Source organism: Trichosurus vulpecula, chromosome 7, assembly GCF_011100635.1.
Source record: "Trichosurus vulpecula isolate mTriVul1 chromosome 7, mTriVul1.pri, whole genome shotgun sequence".
Classification (NCBI taxonomy): domain Eukaryota; kingdom Metazoa; phylum Chordata; class Mammalia; order Diprotodontia; family Phalangeridae; genus Trichosurus; species Trichosurus vulpecula.
Genome location: NC_050579.1, coordinates 134,462,351 through 134,485,613, shown reverse-complemented (window position 1 = coordinate 134,485,613; position 23,263 = coordinate 134,462,351). Strand labels below are relative to the sequence as shown.

The 23,263-nt window shown below is 38.3% G+C and overlaps 1 protein-coding gene across 1 annotated transcript; it reads left to right on the top strand.

Annotated features, from left to right (window-relative positions):
* The first annotated feature begins 400 nt into the window (after positions 1–400).
* LOC118858123 (protein LEG1 homolog) lies at positions 401–23,218 on the top strand. Its single transcript, XM_036768575.1, has 6 exons — positions 401–701; positions 5,179–5,265; positions 11,067–11,251; positions 12,438–12,538; positions 15,932–16,170; positions 23,076–23,218. Exons 1-6 carry the CDS (start codon positions 401–403, stop codon positions 23,216–23,218), a joined length of 1,056 nt encoding a protein of 351 aa, XP_036624470.1.
* The last annotated feature ends 45 nt before the right edge of the window (positions 23,219–23,263 follow it).

Genomic DNA, 23,263 nt, shown 5'->3' with positions numbered 1-23,263 from the left:
GTTTGTTTCTCTAATTCTTTTGAAAAGAAAATAAATAGATTTAAAAACAAAAAAATAGTTTAAAGAAAAATTTAAAACATTAATTTGCTCAAAAAACCTGCTCCAAACATGCTTTTTCTGTGATAAGAAAATACTGTAGGCTTCCCATATGTTCCGTTTCCCAGGTGAGTAGAAGGTCAAGTTCTGAATTATTTGGTTATAACTACTACATATTAAATAGCTTGGCTTTTTAAGACAGTCTCTGGAGCATAATTTTATACTCTTTCTCCCCACCCTGGTATCTCTGACATGTAAATGAACAGACTCTCTGATTGGCTGATAGGGAAAGTATACCCTCGCTTCCTCATCCATTCTTATATAAACTTCCTGCCACACTCTACCAATCACATCTCCAAAGATGATGTTTTTGCTATCTTCCCTACTTTGTGCCTTAGCTGGCCATGTTTCTGCTTTTTTAGTAGAAACTTCAAGTCTCACAGATCTCTATCCTCCACTTTGGAAGGAGTGTCCTGGCCAGTTCAGTGATTACAGAGTAGAGAATGGGGTGTACACCATTAATCCATGGCTATATCCTGAAAGAATGGGGATGTACAAAATCTTAGTTACATTTACAGCTGAATATTTTGAAAGATTTGCACCAAATAATGAAGCAAACATTTTATGGGGACTGCCTCTGCAGCATGGATGGCAATATGAAACAGGTAAGAATAAGATTCTTTAGTAGAAGGATATTTCTAACGTAACCATGAATTTGCAAGGGGATGGATACTTGATGTGTTATGAAATTGATTCACCATCATCAACACTGATGACTGATGAAGACTGAGTGCTTACCATATGTGAGACACTGTGGGAGTTGCTGAGCATACAAAAAGTTCTGGATTTGGGGTCAATACAACTGGTTTAAATACTGGCTCAGCCACATATTACCTATGTGATTTTTGTCATGTGACCTCTCTGGCCCTCAGTTTCATCATCTGTAAAATGAAGGGCTTGGAAAAGATGACCTCTGTAGTACCTTCTAATCTAAATGTAAAGCCGCAGGTCATTCATATCTTTGTCTATGAAGTGAGAGGGATATGCAGGATGACTTCCTGATGACATTCCAGCTATAGGTTTATTATATAGAAACTCTAATGCTAACTTTCATTTATGGTTTATGTGGTTTACAAAGTGCTTCACCTACAATACTTCATTTGATCTTCACCACCACTCGGAAGCAGGAAGTACAAGTTTTATTATTACCCTTTTACAGATGAAGAAACTCAGGTTCAAAATGGGCAAGTGACTAGCCCAGTGTCAAATGGGTAAGTACTTAAAACCAGGTCCTGTGATTCCACATCCCTTGCACTCCTAGCTACAGCACTCTACCTGCCAGAGTATTTCACTCCTACTGGGGAGACAAGAAATGGTCATATAATGTAAAATTAAATAAATATAATAAAATAAAAGGCAGTTGGGTGGCTCAGTGGATAGAGCACTGGGCGTGGAATAGGGAAGACTCATGTTCACAAGTTCAAATCCAACTTCAGACATTTACTAGCTGCATGATTTTGGGCAAATCTCTTAACCCTGTTTGTCTCAGTTCCTCATCTGTAAAAAGAGCTGGAGAAGGAAATAGCAAACCACTCCAGCATCTTTGCCAAGAAAACTCCAAATGGGGTCATGAAGAGTCAGACATAACTGAAATGACTGAACAACAACAACAAAATAAAAATACAAAAATACAAAAAGAGGGCTTCTGGATTGCAGAAAAGAGAATGGCAACGCAAAACTGGGGGATTCAAAGTAGATGCCATGGAAAATGTGAAGGAGGTAGGCCTTGAAGGAGGAGAGGCCTTGGATAAGTGAAAAGAAATAGTGGAAATGATCCCAGGCAGGAATCAAGAACAGGAGTGGCGATGGCATTTTCAGGAAACAGCATATCACTTTGTTAGGGCATCAGATTTGTGTAAGGATGGCAATGAGAGTTCAATTTGTAGAAGTTAAGGAGGAAATTGTGGAGACTCTTCTTGTTGTTAGTGGTGGTCTGGCTCTCATGGTGGCTCTTAAATATTAGGCAAAGGAGTCTAACTCAATCCTGTAGTGTTATGGAATGGATTTGGTTTTAGAGGATTTTTTTTTAAATTCCATCACCCCTACCTATTTCCTGGATTATCTTGAGTAAGTCATAAAAGCTTTCTGAAACTCAATTTCCTCCTCTATAAAATGAAGTGATTGGACTGGATGATCTCTAAGATCTAGATCAGCTCTAATAACCTGAAAATCCACATCTTCGCTCTACAGCTTCCTTTTTCTTTCTCCCCCCACCTTGCAGTTCATACATACCATATTAACATGCAATTGTAGGGCATCATGAAAGGAATTTAACATGAACAATACTACAGAATACCTGGGTGTAATTTTTGATGTAACTCATATTCCTAAATTTGCAGGAAATGTGGCTATCCACCTCTCAATGGGTGAGAATAACTAAATTAGTCTATAATTTGGCTTGCACTATTGATAAATCAATATCCTATCTATCAAACGTAGACATCAAAGAGAATAGTCATTATGACCCTATTAAATTAAAAGAACTTAACTTATGAAACATCCTTCCCCACCCAACATATGTTAGGCAAATCAGATTTGCTTTTGACTTCCATTTATCTTGTCAAAATAAAAAAGGATTCTCTTTTCTAGGTAATTCTTTTGACTATTTGGGAATATTCGCTCATTGATTAGAAGAGACCTTTTACAATCTTTACCTAGTTATGTTTTAGACTGCAGACAGCAATATGTTATTGATAAATTAGTGACCCAAATGGTAGACAAGTTTAATTACTGCAACATTGGCAATTCTCTATAAGTATTCAGTCTTTAACAATTAACCTCCCCCCCTTTTCATTTAATCAGTTACCATTATTGAGTGCAGGGAGCCAACTCCAGTAGTTCTGATCTATATGTTGCCACTGGACCCAGATGGCTCTGGAGGAGAAAGTAAGGCTGTTGACTTTGTACAGCTCTCCCTCATTCAAATCCAATTCACTTGTAAGTCATGGCATTGTCTTCCTGATGTAATGGTCCTTTCAAGAATGAAGGACAAACAAGAGCAAGGACAGAAATGACAATGACAATTACTGAGCACGTCAACTACATGAAAAAGAAATCCATTAGCCGATCATTACAGTTATTGCATATGTGCTATGCCAGTATTTAAAAAAATATAAAAATACTAGTTCAGACCTCAAGAACACTTTAAGGTTTACTGTTTTACAAATTCCTGTCTATCACTATAATCCCTATTTTGCCCCAGGAAAGGTTGTTGTGCAAGGGTAGGAGATTTGCTCCAAGGAAGGAAAGTTTAAAGTATCAATTTGTTGTTCAGTCCTAACTCTTTCTGACCCTCTTTGTGGTTTTCTTGGCAAAGACACTGGAGTGGTTTGCCATTTCTTTCTCCAGCTCACTTTTACAGATGAGGAACTGAGGTTAAACAGGATTAAGTGACTTGCCTAGGATCACACAGCTAGTAAGTGTCTGAGGCCAGATTTGAATTCAGGAAGATGAGTCTTCTTGACCCAGGGGGCTAGCACTCTATCCACTGCACTACCTAGCTGTCCTTAAAGGATCAATAGGGAGTTCAATGAAAAGAGCCCTGAACTTTATGAATGTAAATTGGAGTACCTCCAAAGATATTTTAATATTTGAACTGTAGTCATAGAACTGGATTTCAAAGCCTGCCTCTGCCATTTATTACTTAGTTGACCTTGGACAAAGTCACTTCAATTCTCTTGTACCTATTTTTATGTAACTGATGAATTCCCTGGGAGAAGATGGGGAGAAGGGACTGGGGGGAGCAAACAGGGTAAAGAAGAGGACAGAGCCTTGACTCCCTGGGAATGCCTCTTTAGAATTTATCTTTCCCTGAATGCTTTGATTTCCCCAAATGTCCGAACTTTCCTTGAGATGGGAGAAGTAAGTAACTGGGATTCTGCAGTATACCCTTCTTACTTAGCTGCTCATCCTGAATCATGACCCCAAAGGTAGATTCTCTGGAAGAGCTAGTGCCTTCTTGTGCACCTCCATGAGAGGACAAATTTCAGGTTATAGCCTCCAACCTCTCCAGTGAAATAAGAGTTGTATTTTCTCATCTCTTTTCTGGGGGCAATACTTGAGTGTCATGGCAACACAGGGTTCAGTCTGGTATTTTTTCTTTCTATTTACAGTATTATAGTTATTATCTTTATTGTTTTTTCTAGTTCTACTTACTTCACTCTACATCCATTCCAATAAGCTTACCCAGGCTTCTCTAAATTATTCATAAGTGTCATTTCCATTTCTCTCCACCAATATGGCCAACTAACCTAGTTCCAGTCCTTGCTGTTATCTACCCATTTCATCCCCTCATAATCCTTAACTGCAACCTCTCTACTGGCTACTTTCTTACTCACTACAAACATGTCCATTTCTCCTCTATTCTCAAAAAACCCTCACTGGATCCAGGCATCCCCACTAGCTAATATCCCATACCTCTCCTCTTTTTTGTGGCTAAACTGTTTGACAAGGCCACCTCCATTAGATGTCTCCACTTCTTTTCATCTCCTTCACTTAACTTTTGGTAGTTCCTTCTTTCTGACCATTTCTTTTCTCTTTCCTTTGCTGGATTTTCATCCATGTCATACCCACTAATTGTGGGGACTCTCCAAGGCTCTATCCTGGGCCCTTCTTCTCTCTTCCCTCTAACCTGTTTCACTTGGTGACCTTACTGATTTACATAATTTTAATGATCATCTCTGTACAGATGACTGCCAGAGTTATTTGTCCAGGTTCACATCTCCAACTGCCTGTTAGACATCTCAAATTGGTTGTCACTTAGATGTCTTAAACACAACCTATGTACTAAAATCATTATCTTTCCCCCTAAACTATTCCCTTTTCTAATATCCCTAAAAGTACCCAAAGTGCTCAAAAGCTTATCACCATCTATATTCTGAGTCACCCAAGCTCATAATCTAGGTATCATTTAACATCACCATCTAACTTCCAAGTCACCCAAGCTTATAACCTAGGTATCATTTAACATCACCATCTAACTTCCAAGTCACCCAAACTCATAACCTAGGTATCATTTAATATCACCATCTATCTTCCAAGTCACACAAACTTGTAACCTAGGTATAATTTATTCCCTTCCAGGCAGATTAGCTGATCCTACTGATGAGACTAAGTGTGGCAGGGAAAATGGAAACCATACATGCATTTCTGTGGACAGCTGGTGGGCCTGTAAGTACATTTGAATATTCAAAGAGTAAACTAGTGCCTTTTTAAAAAGAAAAAATCAATTCTCTCCAGAGTCTTAGTGGCTAAATTACCATTTAAGAAAAATATTCTTTTCTGGGCACATAAGACTGTGTCGCAGCACCATCTTGTGGCCATAATGCCACATTCTCAGCTATGACAGTGACAATGAATACAACTGAAATTCCCTAACAATTGGCCCAAAAACTTCTTAGGGAGGTATGGCATACTTCCATGCTCCACCGGATTGTAAATGAAGTGGAGAGGAGAGGTATGTAACCTGAAGAAGAGCACTTTGGCTGTTCAATTAAAAACTATTCAACAAATATTTATTAACAACAAAAATGGGATATACACATATAGTTCTTTAAGGTTAGCAAAGAACTTTACATACATCATCTCACATTAAACATCTACTCTGTACAAGGCACTGCTGTAGCTCTTGAAAAAGAAGCAATATTTAAGATATTTAGGAGACACATTGTAACAGTCCCTGACCTGAAGAATCTTACATTCTATGGTCTAGGGATGGGGACATGGGATGTAACTGGTACACAGATAAATATAATACAAGGTAAGCAGTGATGAGGGGGAAAGAGAAAGTAAGACAAGTGTCCTAGGGAATTTTGACAAAGGAGAAAATGTTTGCAACCAGGGGAAAGGAGGGAGGAGATGGCTCCTACACCTTTGAGATGTACCTTTCTGTTTCCACAATCCAGCTAGCAGCTTCTGTGGGGGTGTAAGATCCACCCACAGCCTGCACCCAGAAAGCTGATGGCATGCTGGGAAAGCACAAGTTCTTTTGATCTGCTTTTATAAGGAAAGCAAGGTTAAAGGGGTTGACAAGTTTACTTTAATCCAGCATACAGACAACATTCACTTAGTTCAGGGGAAAAATCCAGCATCCTGAACTTCAGAACAAAATACAAACAAATTACAAACATCAACAGACAGACCCAATACAGATTCATAGTTATCAACATCTAGGTTCGGCCCGGGAGCTCAGAACAAGGGCTGGCCCAGAGTCACACGTACCACCACTGCTGTGAGTAAGAGAGCTCCCAAGAACAGACAGCCAACCCCTGGTTTTTATATCTTTTTTAGCGTCAGGGGTGAGTCACACATGCGACTCGCCCACGTGACCTAGAATCGTCACAAAGAGGCGGACTTAAACCCACGTGGTCTAAAAGTCTCTGCTCTCCCAGACATGTAAACTAGGCCCTCCCTGGAATTAGCCCCACTTTGGGCCCTACCTTAGTTGCCAATCGCCAATCCACACCCACTAAGGTTTTACACCTAATAGGGGTTTGGGCCTGGGGCTTAGCACCTAGTAAGACTCAATCAAAGACACTGAATTAATCAAAGGAAACAAAGGCCAAACTCTTCAAGGACACTTGTTGAACTAAGTGCTAAGGAGCCCATTTTGATTACCAGCACACTTTCTTTAAGAAAAAATGGCACCTTGAAGAAACAAGGATTCTGAAAGGCAGAAAGGAAGAGGGAGAGGAACAGGTACATTCCAAGAGTATAGTGACAAAAATCTATACAAATATCAAGGAGAATAAGGAGTGAAAAGAGGCATATGGTTTTAGAAATTATGGAATTATTGGTAATCACTATGAAAGTAGTTCCAATAGATTTCAGGAGTCAGAACCCTGATTATAAGGAGTCAAAGAGTGGTAAGGAAGAAGTGAAGGCAATGACTATAGGATGTATATTATTTGGAGGAATTTAATAATAAAGAGGAAGAGAAACATAGACTCATAGCTTGAGGGCATGAAAAACATCAAATGAATAATAGAGGAGGTGAACTTGTTTGTAGGCAGCAGGGAAGGACCTAGTAAAGAGAGGTTCAAGGTTGAGGGTAGGGATAGGATAAGGAACATAAGATTCAATATTGTGGGACATAGGAGGTGATGAGATCCAGGGCACAGGGAGAGGGGTTCACCTTGTAAAGAAAAAAAAAGTCTGTTTTCCTTAGAGACAAGTGTTAAAGACTAGAGGATAAGTAAAGATAAAGTGGAGTTCTGAGGTCTGTTCTAGCAGAGATGAGAGAGCATGGCATAATGAATAGAAAGCCAGCCTAGAATTCTGGAAGACCTACACGTACTTGTTATGTGAACCTAAGCAAGTCACTTAACCTCTCAGTGTTCTAGGCAACTGCAGGGAGTTCCTTATTTCATTGAAATTACAGGTCTGGTCCTTATCCCTTATTTGTAGAGGAGATGAGGAACCTTGAGGAATAAAGCCTTAATTTTCCCAACATGTAGAATGGGAGCTACTAGGGGCTTGACCAAGGAAGAGAAGGTTTGGACCAGTTGCTTTACAGATTAAAACATAATTTATTAGGGAGAAATAGTCAATAAAAATTTATTAAGCACCTACTGCATACTAGGTAGTATGCACTGGGGATACAAAAAGAGGCAAAAATAGTTCCTTCTTTCAAGGAGCTTACAGTCTAATGGGGAAACAATGTGTAACACATATGCAAACAAAGCTAAAAACATAGGCTAAATAAGAAAAGAATAAAGGAAGGAAACCACTAGAATTAATAAAGTTTGGAAAAGGATTCTTGTAGAAGATGAAATTTTAGTTGGGACTTAAAAGAAGATAGGGAAGTCAGTCAGTGGAGATGAGGAAAGAGAATATTCCAGGCATGGAGGAGAGCCAGAGAAAACACCCAGAGCTGAGAGAACAAGGAAGCCAGTGTCACTGAATCAAAGAGTACATGTTGGGGAGCAAGGTGTAAAAAGACTAGAAAGGTAGGAGGGGGTTAGGTTATGAAGGGCTTTGATTGCCAAACAGAGAATTTTGTATTAGATTCTGAACATGATAAGCAGTCACTGGAATGTACTGAGTAGGGGGATGGCATGGTTGGACTTCTGCTTTAGAAAGAAAATTTTGGTGGCTGAATGGAGGGTGGATTGTAGTAGAGAGACACTTAGGGCAGGCATCTGCCTCAATCAACCAGCAGGCTTATTTAATAGTCCAAGTGAGCTGATGAGCTGTACCTGTACCAGAGTGTGGGCAATGTCAGAGGACAGAAGGAGGCATATTTGAGAGAGGTTCCAAAGATGAAGCAGGTAGACTTTAGAAACAGATTAGATTTGGCTGGGGGGGGGGGGAGGGTAAGGGTAGATTCAATGATGATCCCTACACTGAAAGGCACAGGGAGATATGAGGTTGGAGGTCAGGCCAAGATGATAGATTTGAGAATTGTCAGCATAGGAGGCAGAGGATATATAGGACAATAGTTATCAATGATGGAACCAAAAAACCCCAAAAAACCAAAACCAGAAACAACCCCCCCCAAAAAATAACAAAGGATAGAAGGATCAAGTGAGAGCTTTTTGAGAATGGGAGTGACATGGGCATGTTTCAGGTAGTAGGGAAGGAATCAGAAAATAAGGAGAACTTGAAAATAAGTGATAGAGTGGGGATGAGAGAGGGAATAATCTGTTGGAGGAAATGTGATGGAATGGGATTGCTTGTGCAGGTAAAGGGATTAGTCTTGGTAAGGAGTAAGGCCACCTCTTCGTATGAGATAGATAGGTGAAGGAGGAGATAGTGGCCAAAGGTATCTGAGTGATTTGAGGAAGAAGGGAAAAGAGGTAGCTTATGGTGAACAGCTTCAATATTTACTGTGAAATATGATTTTGCTTGGTAACAGTGATTTCATAGTTGGGATTGGATAAAGTTCAGTTTTCATAGGCCCAGTAAGCATAGTGATGTGACTTTGTTCAATTCAATAGCTTAGGAGTATATAGAAAAAAGCAAATTTTGGTATAACTCAGATTGGTAGATGGGAACCCTAGCAGTATGGCAACGGGGCAAGGGATTGAACGGTAGAGAACAATGTATGATTGAAATGGTTAGTGAATGATTAAAGACTGTTAAGTGAGAAAAGTGAGATGAGGTGAAAATAGTTAAGAAGAGTGAGATGGAGAAAGATATGGAAGGGCAGGTGAACAGTGAAGAAGTTTGTTTTCCTTGACTATGCATATTTGTTACAAAGAATTTGTTTTACTTTTTTCTTTTGTTCTCAATGTGCTGGGTGATGGGAAAGAGAAAAATAGAGCTATGTAAATTAAAAAAAATTTTAACTTAAAAAAGAAAATTGTAGAGTTCATAATCTTGGAAGTGGTTCAGTTACGAGTGATGAAATCTAAAATAGGATGTTTTTTGTGAGATGCTGTAGTTAGAGTAAAGCTATATGTCATGAGAATTGAAAAGGATAATGATTTGGGAATCAAAGATGACAGAGGGGATAGTGTGTGTGTATATGTACTCGAGTCTTCAGTCAGAGGTTATATTAGAGAGAGACTCTGTACCGGGAGCTGAATTCCTTAAGAAAGGAAGGCCATAGTTCACAGCAAATAGGATTGAATTATCTAGATGAAGGGATTGAACTTCAAATGAAGAGAAGTTGCATAGATAGGATGTCTGAGGAGTGATCTATAAGGACTGTTGGGGAACAAGGAGTAGAGCCACTTTTCTTCCTGGCCTAATCTGTTGAGGGAAAAGAAAGGGCAACCAGCAGTGGAGAGGGTGTCTTTCTAGGAGACTCAGATTTCTGTGAGCACAAGGTAGAAAGAGTGTGAAAAGAAATTGAGGATTAAGAGTCTGTTTCTTAAAGCAAGGATTCCAAAGGGTACAAAAGAGAGGGGTGGCAGAAAAAATTAAGGCACGGGAGCTATTAGATTGAGCTGGATAGGTATGAGAGTGTTGAAGTAACAGGGGAAAAGGATGTTTACCTTAAGAGGAAGAAACTTTAAATCACTGGGTTTAGGGGAGCAGGAGATACAAGTTTGCTAGCCTTAAAACTGAGAAAGAAGACTTTGGGGTCTCTATGTTATGGAGACCTTTGATGATGATGTAGGATGATATTGTAGTCAAAAGTACAAATTTGATCCAGAGGTCTGTTTCCCCAGAGACCAGACTGAACTCATATATCACATCAGTTCAGTGTTTTATTTATATCCCTAAGACAAATGGGGATGAGATATACCCAAAAGATATCTCACACTTGGAACATATATACATACATGGAACATATTTAGTTCTGTATCAGGCCTGGGTTTTGAGACCCTGGTCTATTTGGGCATTCAGTCTTGTGTCTGAAAGTCTCAGTCAGGGCAACACTAAGCCTTTGCAATGTTGCCTCAGGTTCCAGTTTTTCAGATGCTAGTCATGGTGGTGTTCAATCTAGGCATAAAATGGTTAAGGCTTGGAATAGCCTAGTGACTATAGGAATGAAGAAGAAAAGTTGAATCCAATAAGTACTATAGGGAAAGAATTGGTAGGACTTGGTAAAGGATCAAATTGAGGGGAGACTAAGTGAAATTAGTCAGAAATGATTCTAAGATTGAATCCTTTTCAGATTAGTAATGCAGTGGGATGTCTGTAAGACAGAGAAATTTTTGAAGAGGGGAACATAATACATATTTTTTCTGTAAGTCTTTTTGGTGGCAATACAGATCCAAGTGGACAGAAATACAACTAGATATATTGTACTGGAATTCTATAGATTTTAATTTTATAGCCTCATCCCTTTGTTTCAGAAATTAAAATTTGGCTATGGTCATTTTCTTGGTTTGGAATATTTTATCATTAGCACTAAGTTTTATTAGTAGTAATAATCCAATAAACTTTCATACAGCTTCACTACTGCACAGTTGTGTTTGCTTAAGTTATCTATAATCATCTTCACTATATGATTAACTCTTTGATCTTGTATCAATAGCAATGTATATTTGTTCTAATAACAACAAGCATTATTTCCACAGGCATGAATTACTATCTATCTGTACTACCCTTCTTTGGTGCAATTGAGGCTGGAGTATTAGGGATCTCATCAGACCAAGTGCAACTTTTGCCACCACCAAAGGACCAGATGTATTTCTGTTATAGTGTTACTACTTGTCGTTCAACCTTCCCAGAGACTATGACAAAATGGAGTACATTTTTTCAGGTTTAAAAACATTTATGCTACTCTTGGGGTAAGGTTTCCTACCTCTTTCTTACACTGGGGATATTTTACTTGCTCCCTTCAAATTCTGCAGAGAAGAGAATGGCACCTTTATAAAGGAATACAGTACCTCTTTTTTTCTCAGTAATACTGTATTGGCACATGCTTTTCTTGGGCTCTTAAACAATTCAACAGCTTTCTTCAGTTTCCAGTAAATCTATGAAGCATCTTTTTCTTCTACCTCTGAGGAACCAGACAACTATCATCATCCTCACCCCCCAATCACAATAAATGCATACTTTAGTTTACAAGTATGGCTGAGTAATGAGATGTTCTGGTTAACTCAATAATCTGGTAAACTTAGGGGCCAATTATTGAGATGTAGGATCAGGGAATCTTCCCTAGAATAATGGAGCTGCTTGTTCCAGTTATTTTCATCAAAGATCCTATAGTGGCTGGTTAAATTAACATGGCAATCCAAATCAGTCATGAAATATCCACAAGGAGAGTGTCAATGGCTTTTATTTGATAATGAAATAATAAGATTATACTTCTAGATACCTAGCCCACTTCTTTGGATTTTGATGTGATTAAAATGATACTATTTGTTCCTTTCTATTTCAATCCTCATGAATGTTTAAAAGAAAGTTCAAAACTTAGTAATTTTTTGAAAAATTATGATTTAGTCCTGCACAATTTGAGGAGAAAGGAAGGTAAGGAAATGAGAGTGAATCAAGCTCCATGGCATTACTATATGCCAGGCACTGTGCTAAGTGCTTTATAAATACCTCATTTAAAAATAAATAAGTAAATACTTCATTTAATTCTCACAAATGCCCTATAAAGTAGGTGCTATTATAATATCCATTTTACGGTTGAGCAAACCGTGGCAAACAGAAGTTAAGTGACTTCCCCAAGGTCACACAACTAGCAAGTGCCACATTTGAACTCTGGTTTTTTTCCCCCAATTCCATGCCCGTAGTTCTGTCCACAGTGCCATCTAGCTGCCTCTAGTAATATGAAAATGTAGAAATTTGGACTTTGTAAAATGTTCCTAGTTAATTTCTTTCAGATATATTCACTCTAGATACTTTGTTCTCCTCTCATTTTAAATCCTATGCTCCCATGATCTTTCGTGCTTCTTCATTTTTTGCCTAACTATTAAAACAGTTTTTCCTCCATGGCTTAGCAAGCAATGGAACCTTCTAAAAGCTGGGATGACTTATTGAAATACTTATGGGATGCACACGTAGCCTCCATTGAAGAGGGCAGAACCAGTTTTGATGATAGGTAAGAATTCATCCATTTTTACTGAGGGCCATGCTTTACATCTAATGCCTAAGCAAAATTTCAATCTTATCTTATTTTATTATTCTGGAGCTCCTTCCATAAATTTATTAATGCATCACCATTTGGGGAACAGAGCTGTTAGCATTTATATAACAAAATAACATCACTAATAATAAGTGGAAACACCACATTTAGACTCTGGCATCTATGTGAGGAAGTGACCATAACAATAAAGGAGACAAACGTGGTAATGCAGGTGGATCAGACCAAGTTAACATAGAAGAAATCTCTGCTGAAGGTAATATAATTCTGAAAGCAAGGAGAGGTCAAATCTCCATATATCTGAAAGAAGAAAGATCTGAATGATTAGAAAAGTAGTGTGGATAGTATTACCATCAGAAAAAAAGGTGACAGAGAGAACATAAAAGTTATTGACTCATGTACCTACTTTCTAATTCTGTGAAATTTTTATGACACACATTTATTGACTTATTGAGAGTGATCTTGACAAAAACTTGAGAAAAGAACTGATAAGCTTGTGAGGATCATTTTCTACAGTCATTTATATCTACATAGTCATAAAATTGGTCAAAACTTTCAGAGAATACACGATCTCACTGCATTTTGCATTGATCTTTTAAAAAGTTTTTCCCAGTAAGGCAAAATCTAGTCTAGAGGGATTTCCTCCAACAAAATGTTTCTAATTTATATCATAAAATCATGTGAGATTCCTTGATAGGTGTGATAACAGAAGTAACCTTTTTTATAGATGTTCTGATAATCAATATAAGGGAAGACATAAACAAAATATCTGGGGTCAAATCCAAATAGAAAAGATATTATCTATACCTTTACATACTCTTGTTTGCAGATGACCTTGTGTTGATTGAATCAAAACTCAGAACACCACTGAGCCTCCCTAATGAGATCTAAGCACATTTCAGGAAATCCTTTGAGGAGATTTTATGGCAGGATGTGGACAAGATGTATATGGAATGAAGTGGCATTGAAGTGACATTTAATGATCAGAGGACATTTTCACAGAACAGAAATAAAAAGACCTAGTATAAAGAAAAATAACATACACATCAATATTCCTCACCTTCATCTTCCCCATCAGCACTATCTGCTCCAACCTCCTCATAATCTTTCTCCAGGGCAGCCATATCCTCCCGTGCCTCAGAGAACTCTCCTTCCTCCATGCCCTCCCCCACATACCAATGGACAAAGGCACGCTTGGCATACATCAGATCAAATTTGTGGTCCAGGCGAGCCCAGGCCTCAGCAACGGCTGTAGTGTTGCTCAACATGCACACAGCCCGCTGTACCTTGGCCAGGTCACCACCAGGAACCACAGTGGGAGGCTGATAATTGATGCCAACCTTGAAGCCAGTTGGGCACCAATCCACAAACTGGATGCTACATTTTGTCTAAAAGTCAGAAAAGATCTAGGCTCAAAAACTGCCTCCTATTATTACTAGCTATGTGGTCACATGTAATTCACTTAACTTCTCTGACCTTCAATTTTCATATCTGTAATAATATGGGATTGGGATAGGGACTAGAATTATTATTTCATTTGTATAGTGGAGTCCTTGATGAGAAAATGCCCTCTACCAATGTGGATCAGCACCTGCTATGCAAATTACAGTCTTAAAGATTTGTCTAGGGTCATATAGCCAGGATGTGTAAGAGGTGGGATTTAAGCTTAGATCTTTGAGGCTTTGGGCTAGCTCTTTATCCACTCTGCTTCAGTATACTATACTTCAGCATATATAATATTTATTTGTATGTGTATGTGTTATGCAGTATTTCTGGCCTCATTTTAAAGATACGTACATTAAGATCCAGAAATATTAAGACAATTACCAGTCTTTTCCTAATTCTGCTACCCCATGTGACTTCCTTAAGCCCTTGCAGTCTGGCTTCTAAAAGACCTCATAATAGGCCGATCCAATTCCTCCTTTTCAGTCTATATCCACATGCATTTGATACTAAATGAATGAATGAAGCACATCGGTTATGGCCAAGTTACCAAGTCTATATCATAGTCTTTAACAAGCAATTTGTCTGTAACTTTAAGGAGAGAGGTCATGAATAAGAGGTATTTATAAATCATCAAAAAGAATATTAAATTTAGCCTAATGGCTCTAGAGCTAGAAGGGATTTTTGAGGTCACCTAGTCCAATCTTAGCATTTTAAAGATGAGGAAATTAAGGCTGGGAGAGGTTGTAACCTGCCTAAGATCATACTGGTAGTACATGGTAAAGTCAGGATTCAAACTCAGTCCAGTGATTCCAAATTCAGTGCTCTTTCATCATGCTGACTCAGTTCAGAAAACACAGGAATGTTGTGGAATAAAGTTGACTTTTGAAGAATACTAATATAGACTTCTATGAGCAAATTACTTATCAAATGTTTACTGCCTGGCTGGGATTACTCTGTCAGTGAGTATCAACTTACTCTTAAAATAGAATTTTTTAAAAGGCCAGACTTGAAATTTCCTTGGTATAGGAAATTTCCTCTACAAATGCAGTTTGGCAGCTTGCTTTGCAACTTACAGTGAGTTGCCTGGGACACCCAGAATCACACAGTCAGTCAGTATGTGTCAAAGGTCAGATTTCAACCCAGGTCTTTCTGAATCTACATCTGCCACTCTGTCCTCTATACTACGATGCCTTTGATAATAGAAGCACTCTTCTCATATTTGAATTAATAGGGAGACACTCAGTGGCTAGGCAAAAACTGATGATGTTGGACTTAGGAAGTTACTGGAGAAGGTAGGAGGAAATGGAATCTAGAATACAGAAAGCCTTTAAGGACACCTCTTTTCATGAGAAAATAAATATGAGAGAATGGGGAAATTTTAAGGTTAGAAAATGAGGGAGTTTGTGATTTATTGCCTCAAATTCCTTGAGCATAGGGGGGCTACGTTAGTAAGAAAGGAAAAGTGCCAAGAGTAAACTGGGACTGAGGGTGGAATCTGGGCCTTAAGCAGGTTCAAGAAAGTTACCATAAGGAGTGTGCTTAGAAATCAACAAATTAATAAAAAGCATTACCTGTTAAGATGAACACTGGGGTAAGGTTACAAAGAATAGCATGAATGTATATTTGGCCTGGTTATCATAGGTGTGTACCAATGTTTTAGTAACGTGGAATTCCTGGGGAGAAGGCCGCTGGCAAGAATGCTCCTATTTGAAGCAATTTCTCAAAAATAGTGGCTAAAGGGCAGGAATACTTTCTTAACAATGATGAAGAAGAGGGAGCACAGAAATCACAATAAGTACTTAGTATAATTAGAAGAAAAAATAAATCACACTTTTGGAAAATTAGAGAAGATAAATATTTAAGTCCTTAACTCTAAATGTTAACTTTTTAGTGTTTTTCTTTTAGGTCTCTGTATTTCCCCAAACCAGAGACAGATTTTGGAAAAAGTTGGGCAACTGCTATGAATTATATTGCTGCAATCCGTTTTGAAACAACTTTGCAGAATGTTACTAAATTCCAGAAGGCTCTGCCCCCAAGACTGCTCAAGCCTGATGACCCTCCCTACTTCATTGAGGATTTCACTGATTCCCAGAACAGATTCTTGTTTTTGCTTCATGGTCTAAACAAAATGCATAATGATTCAGGTAAGTAGCTGAAGTGTCAATGTTTATTTTATCATGTGTTCCTCTACTTAAGTCTCACTTTGATTTCTTATCATAGCTTGAAAGTGATAGCAGAGCATCCAAGATTATGCCAGTGGTCCTCTAACTCTGATTAGCTAGGTTCTAACAAGCTGGAAAGGTTTCAGGTATGGACCTTAAACTACCCATAAGTTGACAAGCAAATGTTGGTGTTTTTTGTCAAAACAACTACTGAAGGCAATCTACTAAATCACAGGGGTCAGTGTGAGGAGGTGATTTGTAGAGATAGAGGAAGTGCCCACATGAATGAAATCATAGATCTTTTTAATTATTGAAGTATGGGGCGGAGACAAGATGGCAGCTGGAAAGCAGGGACTGGCCTAAAGCTCTCCCCCCAGGACCCTTCAAACACCTATAAAAATGACTCCAAACAAATTGTAGAACTGTAAAACTGCAGAACCTATGAAGCAGCAGAGGGAAGCAGGGCTCCAGCCCAGGACAGCCTGGATGGTCGCTGGGTAAGGTCTATCGCACGGAGCTGGGAGCGGAACGGAGCAGAGCCCAGCATAGGCTGCGCCTGGACGGAACAGGCCCTAGTGCCCTGAATCAGTGAGCTGTGGCAGTTACCAGACATCTCAACCCACAAACACCAAATACAACAGAGAAGGTTAGTGGGAAAAAACTGTGGGGACAGAGTGAAAGGAGTTTGAGGTTCGGTCACCGCTCCAGGGGCAGTGGAGGTGGTACAGCTACAGAACTACAGCTGCAGTTGCTGCTGGCTCCAGGCCCACCTGGTGGGAGGAATTAAGTGGCAGATCAGAGCAGGAGTGCACAGCCTGCTTAAGATCTGAGTCTCAGTCCAGGTTGGTGGTTCTTGGGGGAGGAGAAGTGCTGGTGTGACAGAGCTCACTGTGTAGAAATAGCTCTGAAAACAACAGTGCAACTCCTCAAGCTTAAGACAAAGTATTCTCTACTCTACAAGCAGTCGTACCCCGATGAAAAACTCAAGAGTCAAGTAGTTGGCTGGGAGCATGGCCAGGCAGCAAAAATGGACTCAGATTCAGACTCAGACTTTGCAATCTTTCTTTGGTGACAAAGAAGACCAAAACATAAAGCCAGAAGAAGTCAACAAAGTCAAAGAGCCTCCAGAAAAACATGAACTGGTCTCAGGCCATGGAAGAGCTCAAAAAGGATCTGGAAAAGCAAGTTAGAGAAGTAGAGGAAAAATTGGGAAGAGAAATGAGAGTGATGTGAGAAAACTATGAAAAACAAGTCAATGACTTGCTAAAGGAGACACAAAAAATACTGAAGAAAATAACACCTTAAAAAATAGACTAACCCAAATGGCAAAAGAGCTCCAAGAAGCCAATGAGAAGAATGCCTTGAAAGGCAGAATTAGCCAAAAGGAAAAGGAGGTCCAAATGACCACTGAAGATTGGAACAAGCAGAAGCTAGTGACTTGATGAGAAATCATGATATTATTAAACAAAACCAAAGGAATGAAAAAATGGAAGACAATGTGAAGTATCTCATTGGAAAAACCACTGATCTGGAAAATAGATCCAGGAGAGATAATTTAAAAATTATTGGACTACCTGAAAGTCATGATTAGAAAAAGAGCCTAGATATCATCTTTCAAGAAATTATCAAGGAGAGCTACCATGATATTCTAGAGCCAGAGGGTAAAATAGAAATTGAAAGAATCCAATGATCACCTCTCGAAAAAGATCCCAAAAAGAAAATTCCTAGGAACATTGTTGCCAAATTCCAGAGCTCCCAGATCAAGGAGAAAATACTGCAAGCAGCCAGAAAGAAACAATTTGAGTATTATGGAAACACAATCAGGATGACACAAGATCTATCAGCTTCTACATTAAGGTATCAAAGGGCTTGGAATATGATATTCCAGAGGTAGGTGGAGCTAGGATTAAAACCAAGAATCACCTGCCCAGCAAAACTAAGTATCATGTTCCAAGGCAAAACATGGATTTTCAATAAAATAGAGGACTTTCAAGCTTTCTCAGTGAAAAGACCAGAGCTGAATAGAAAATTTAACTTTCAAACACAAGAACCAAGAGAAGCATGAAAAGGTCAAGAAAGAGAAATCACAAGGTACTTACTAAAGTTGAACTGTTTTGTTTACATTCCTACATGGAAAGATGATGTGTATAATTCATGAGACCTCAGTATTAGGGTAGCTGAAGGGAATATATATATATGTATATATATTCATATATATATATAGGTATATATGTATATATATATATATATATTCATATATATATATAGACAAAGGGCACAGGATGAGTTGAATATGAAGGGATGATATAAAAAAATCAAATTAAAAGATTAGAGAGGAATATATTGAGAGAGGGAGAAAGGGAGAGATAGAATGGGGTAAATTATCTCACATAAAAATGGCAAGAAAAAGCAATTCTGTAGGAATGGAAGAGGGGGCAGGTGAGGGGGAATGAGTGAATCTTGGTCTCATTGGATTTGACCTGAGGAGAGAATACCATACACACTCAATTGGGTATCTTACCCCACAGGAAAAAGGAAGAAGGAGATAAAAAAGGAGGGATGATAGAAGGGACAGCAGATATGGGGAGGAGGTAATCAAATGCAAACACTTTCAAAAAGGGACAGGGTCAAGGGAGAAAATTGAATAAAGGGGGATAGGATAGGAAGGAGCAAAATATAGTTAGTCTTTCTCAACGTGAGCATTGTGGAAGGGTTTTACATAACGATACATATGTCATCTATGTTTAATTGCTTGCCTTCTTAAGGAGGGTTGGTGGGGAGGGAAGAGGGGAGAGAATTTGGAATTCAAAGTTTTAAAAGCAGAAGTTCAAAAAAAATTTTGCATGCAACTAGGAAATAAGATATACAGGCAATGGGGCGTAGAAATCTGTCTTGCCCTACAAGAAAGTAAGGGAAAAGGGGATGGGTGAGTGGGGTGACAGAAGGCAGGGCTGACTGGGGAATGGGGCAGTCAGAATATGTACCATCTTGGAGTGGGCAGGAGGGTAGAAATGGGGAGAAAATTTATAATTCAAACTCTTGTGAAAATCAATACTGTAAACTAAAAATATTAAATAAAAAAAGAAAACTAAAAAAATTATCGAAGTGTAAGGTTCATATATGTAGAGAGCACAGAAAATCAACATGGTATAAGGGTAAGATAATGAGATTTGGAATCAGAGCATCTGGTTTCAACTCCTGGCTCTTCTCTCTTCTAAGCTGTGGGACCGTGGACAAGTCAGTTATTTTCTCTGAACCTGAGCTTGCATATCTGAAATACAAAATCACTTCTAACTCTGATTCTATGATATTCTATTAGTTATAGACAGAAGCTATTAAAGACAGGCAAATCAGTTCTATTTTAAAGGCCTCAGGAAAGGAAATCCTATAACTTAAAATTTGTTCTATACTGGGTCTACAAAAATTTTCTTTAGATGAGAAAGAGGATTGATCAAACTTTCCTACTCTTTTTAGTTTAGCTTTTTGGTTTTTTTTTTTTTTGCCATTTGACAGCAAAATCTATTCTAAATGAGTGTTTTTATAGTAAATCAGTAGCCATGCCAGGAAAGCAAAGTCAAAAACCTAGGCATTCCTAATGAGATTTGTTGAAAGATAATTTTTAAAATGTTCTGGACAAAGAAAGGGGAGTGACTCAGTGGTTAGAATACTGGGCCTAGAGTCAGGAAGACCTGAGTTAACCTGAGTTCAAATCAAGCCTCAGACATTTACTGGCTGTGTGACCATAGGCAAATCACTAAAGTTCTTTCTGCCTCAGTTTCCTCAACTATAAAATGGGGAGAAAATTGCACCCATCAGAGTAGTTGTGAGGATAAAAGGAGATATTTGTAAAGCATTTAGCATACTGCCTGGCATATTATAGGTGCTTAATAAATTTTTGTTCCCTTTTATTCTTATAGATAGGGGGATACCATGAGTGTCTGACTTTGTGTGTTGAGTTGTGTCTCAATTAGCTATGAGGGCCACAACTTATGATGTTAGCTCAGGGGTGGCATCTCTTAAGATGGCTTTTCAACTTTCCCTTATTATATAGGAAATATAGGTGCCCATCAAATATATTTAATGACATCCACCAGTTTTCCTCACAGCCTAAGGATTCTCAGGGCTATGAATGGCAGGAAAGCAAGGTATAATGTTATCTCAGCTGCCAGATCTATGCTTTGGGATCTCTGACTATTTAAAACTGGCTGAAAGGTAGGGTAAAGGAGAAAGAAAAGAAAGGAGAAGAGATCAGATGATAACTAAGGAAATGGTAGGCTCAGGTAATTAGTCAACCCACAACAGTTTCTGAGTCTTTACTCTGGGACAGGAATGTACTAGTTAGTACTCTGTGAGGTTACAAAGACAATTAGGAGGTCTCTGACCTCAAGGAGCTTAAGAGCAAGCTAGCTAGAGATTTAAATTTTGATATGGGTAATCTACAAAATTGAGTGTCAGCAATTTATTTTAAATCCATATTGGAGTCCTGTAATATTTAAAATTGGTAAATGAACTCCACAATAATTGGATATTAATGATAGCTTTCATTGGCACCTACCTAGAATATTGAAATAGCCTTTTGTATACTTTCTAATTAAACTAGTAACCCCCAACTAATGGCACTCCCTCAGTTAACCCTCTTTGATTAATATGGCTACCTTACTAACTTTTTACATGTATATCTAACCACCTCTCTACTCTTCTAAAAATAATTATCCATTGGCTCCCAATTGCCTCTTGAATAAAGTTCAATGTCATAGGCTGGGCCTGGCTCATGTTGGTTTGTTGTTAATATATATCCAATAGTGGAATGAAATGAGATACTCTAGGTGCTCAGTGGTTTAACAAAAGTAGGTTTACTTAGACATAGCATAAGAAGGATACTTGACAATGACACAGCACCTAACTGATAGACGAGAATCACAATCTGGCTAGCAAGGCATGAAGCGGTGACTTGGAGCCTTGGGACATCTGCTAAATATGCCCTGAGTCTACATGAGCAAGTCTGTTTATGCCCTTAAGGTGCTCAGTAAAGAAAAACAAGGACATCCATTGTCATCATTTCTATTTGACATGGTACTAGAAATACCACCTCTAGCAATAAAACAAGGAAAAGAAATTCACCAAATAAGCAGAAGTAAAGAAGAGGTAAAATTGTTACTTTTTATAGATGATACGATGATGTGATTAAAGAGCCCTCAAGAGTCAACTAAAAATTAATTGAAACAATAGCTTCAACAAACTTCCAGGATATAAAATAAATCTACACAAATCATCAGCATTTCTGTATTGTGTCAGTAAACCCCGGCAGGAAGAGATAAAAAGAGAAATTCCACTTAAAATAACCATAGAATGTGTAAAATACTTTGGAGTCTACATAATAATATAGATAAAATAACTGTATAAATACAACTACAAACCACTCTTTACACAAATATGCAAAATCACATAGCTAGTTATTGGTATAGTAAAGGCCAATAATGTGGTATTTAGCATTATGATCATCTATATTTGGATCTTGTCCTTATAACAAACTGTAGGCTCCTAGAGAGGGTGGCCAACTTTAAACTCATAAATTTTGTAACTTCATTCACAGCATATGCCATGTTTGGTGAGTAATTTATAGAATCTCCGACCTAAAATATCTTTTAGCCGTGCCAGGGGTAGGGAACCTGTGGCCTCAAGGCTGCAGGTTCCCCACCCCTGATAGCCTAACGTATGACTGGGTGAATGGTGATTACTTAACTTATGTAATAAATTTACTGGGCCTCCTGACTCCCAGTATTCCTCCACCACTGTCTTGTGCATTTGTCTTATTCCTCAACTAGAGTGAGATCCTTTATTGCCATTAAGGATCTGTATCTTATTCATCTTCTTGTCATCCTTAGCACTTGGGAAGTATCATAGACATATTTATATACTCAAATGGATCTGTGATCTTATCAATTTGTAAGTTCCCTTTACTGTTGATAGAAATCCACACATTCCTATTCATTGTTTTTGACTCTTGCGCACGTCTTCTCAAAAGGTTAACAGAGCATGTCCACTGAATGGGCTAGAAGCTTCCTCATTTTCTCCTGACACCACAAAGATACCAACAGGGCACTCTGGCTGTCTACCTGACATCCTTCATTCTTGCCATTTGACACATTCTCTTTCCTGAACAACATTTTTTTTACTCTTTGTTAGAGGTGGGCCTAACAGCAATACTGTTAATTCAGATTCAATGATGAGACTTAAAACTTGCAAATAATTGAAAGGTTAGCAAAAGAAAATTTGTTTTGTCCCAACATAGCAAGGATATGAAATAGTAATACAGTGGTACTTAGCTTCTCCAGATACAGTCCCCTTCATCCTAATATAGTAACATGTTGTGTCAGCAGGGTGGGATATGGTGACTCACCTCATCTTCAGACATCCACCAAGTAATAGGGGACTATGGATATAGTGGATGGGACTATGTATACCCTTTAGGTGATCAGGCAGCTATGACAAGAGAGGCAAAGGCTAATCAGGTCACAGGCAGTTTTTTCCTTCCCCTTTTAGGGAAAACTAACCTCTGTTGTGAGGAAATAAGGGATGCTGGTTCTAGCACACTCTTATCCTTCAAAGTCCTTCATAAGTTACATGTTACAGTGTGCTCACATCTATGTGCTTTTCCATTTCTTTTTCATAATGAATACTCAATATTTCTTCAGTGAAAGAACAGCCTTCCAGAAAGTTCTAGAGATTGGCTTCCCAAAAAAAGTAACTTACTTTTAATATCAGAGCAGAGAACCTGAACAGTTAATGTCCTGATACTAAAATCAATTTAATTTAAAATACACACTTTAAGTGATATGTGAATTTTACATTTTGACCAATAACCTCTCCATCTCTTTCTTTCCCAGGACACAAATTTTTGTCTCTCTTCAGAAATTTAATGAAGTCTGAACTTCTAAGGAAGATGGCAAATACTGTATTGGAACAGATTATTTTAGATGATAATATATCACCTCAGGAATTGGATATTATTTTTTCAGGATACATATGATTATTCTAATTCAAATTCCTTGGGAAAAAGTCATTCCAACAATGG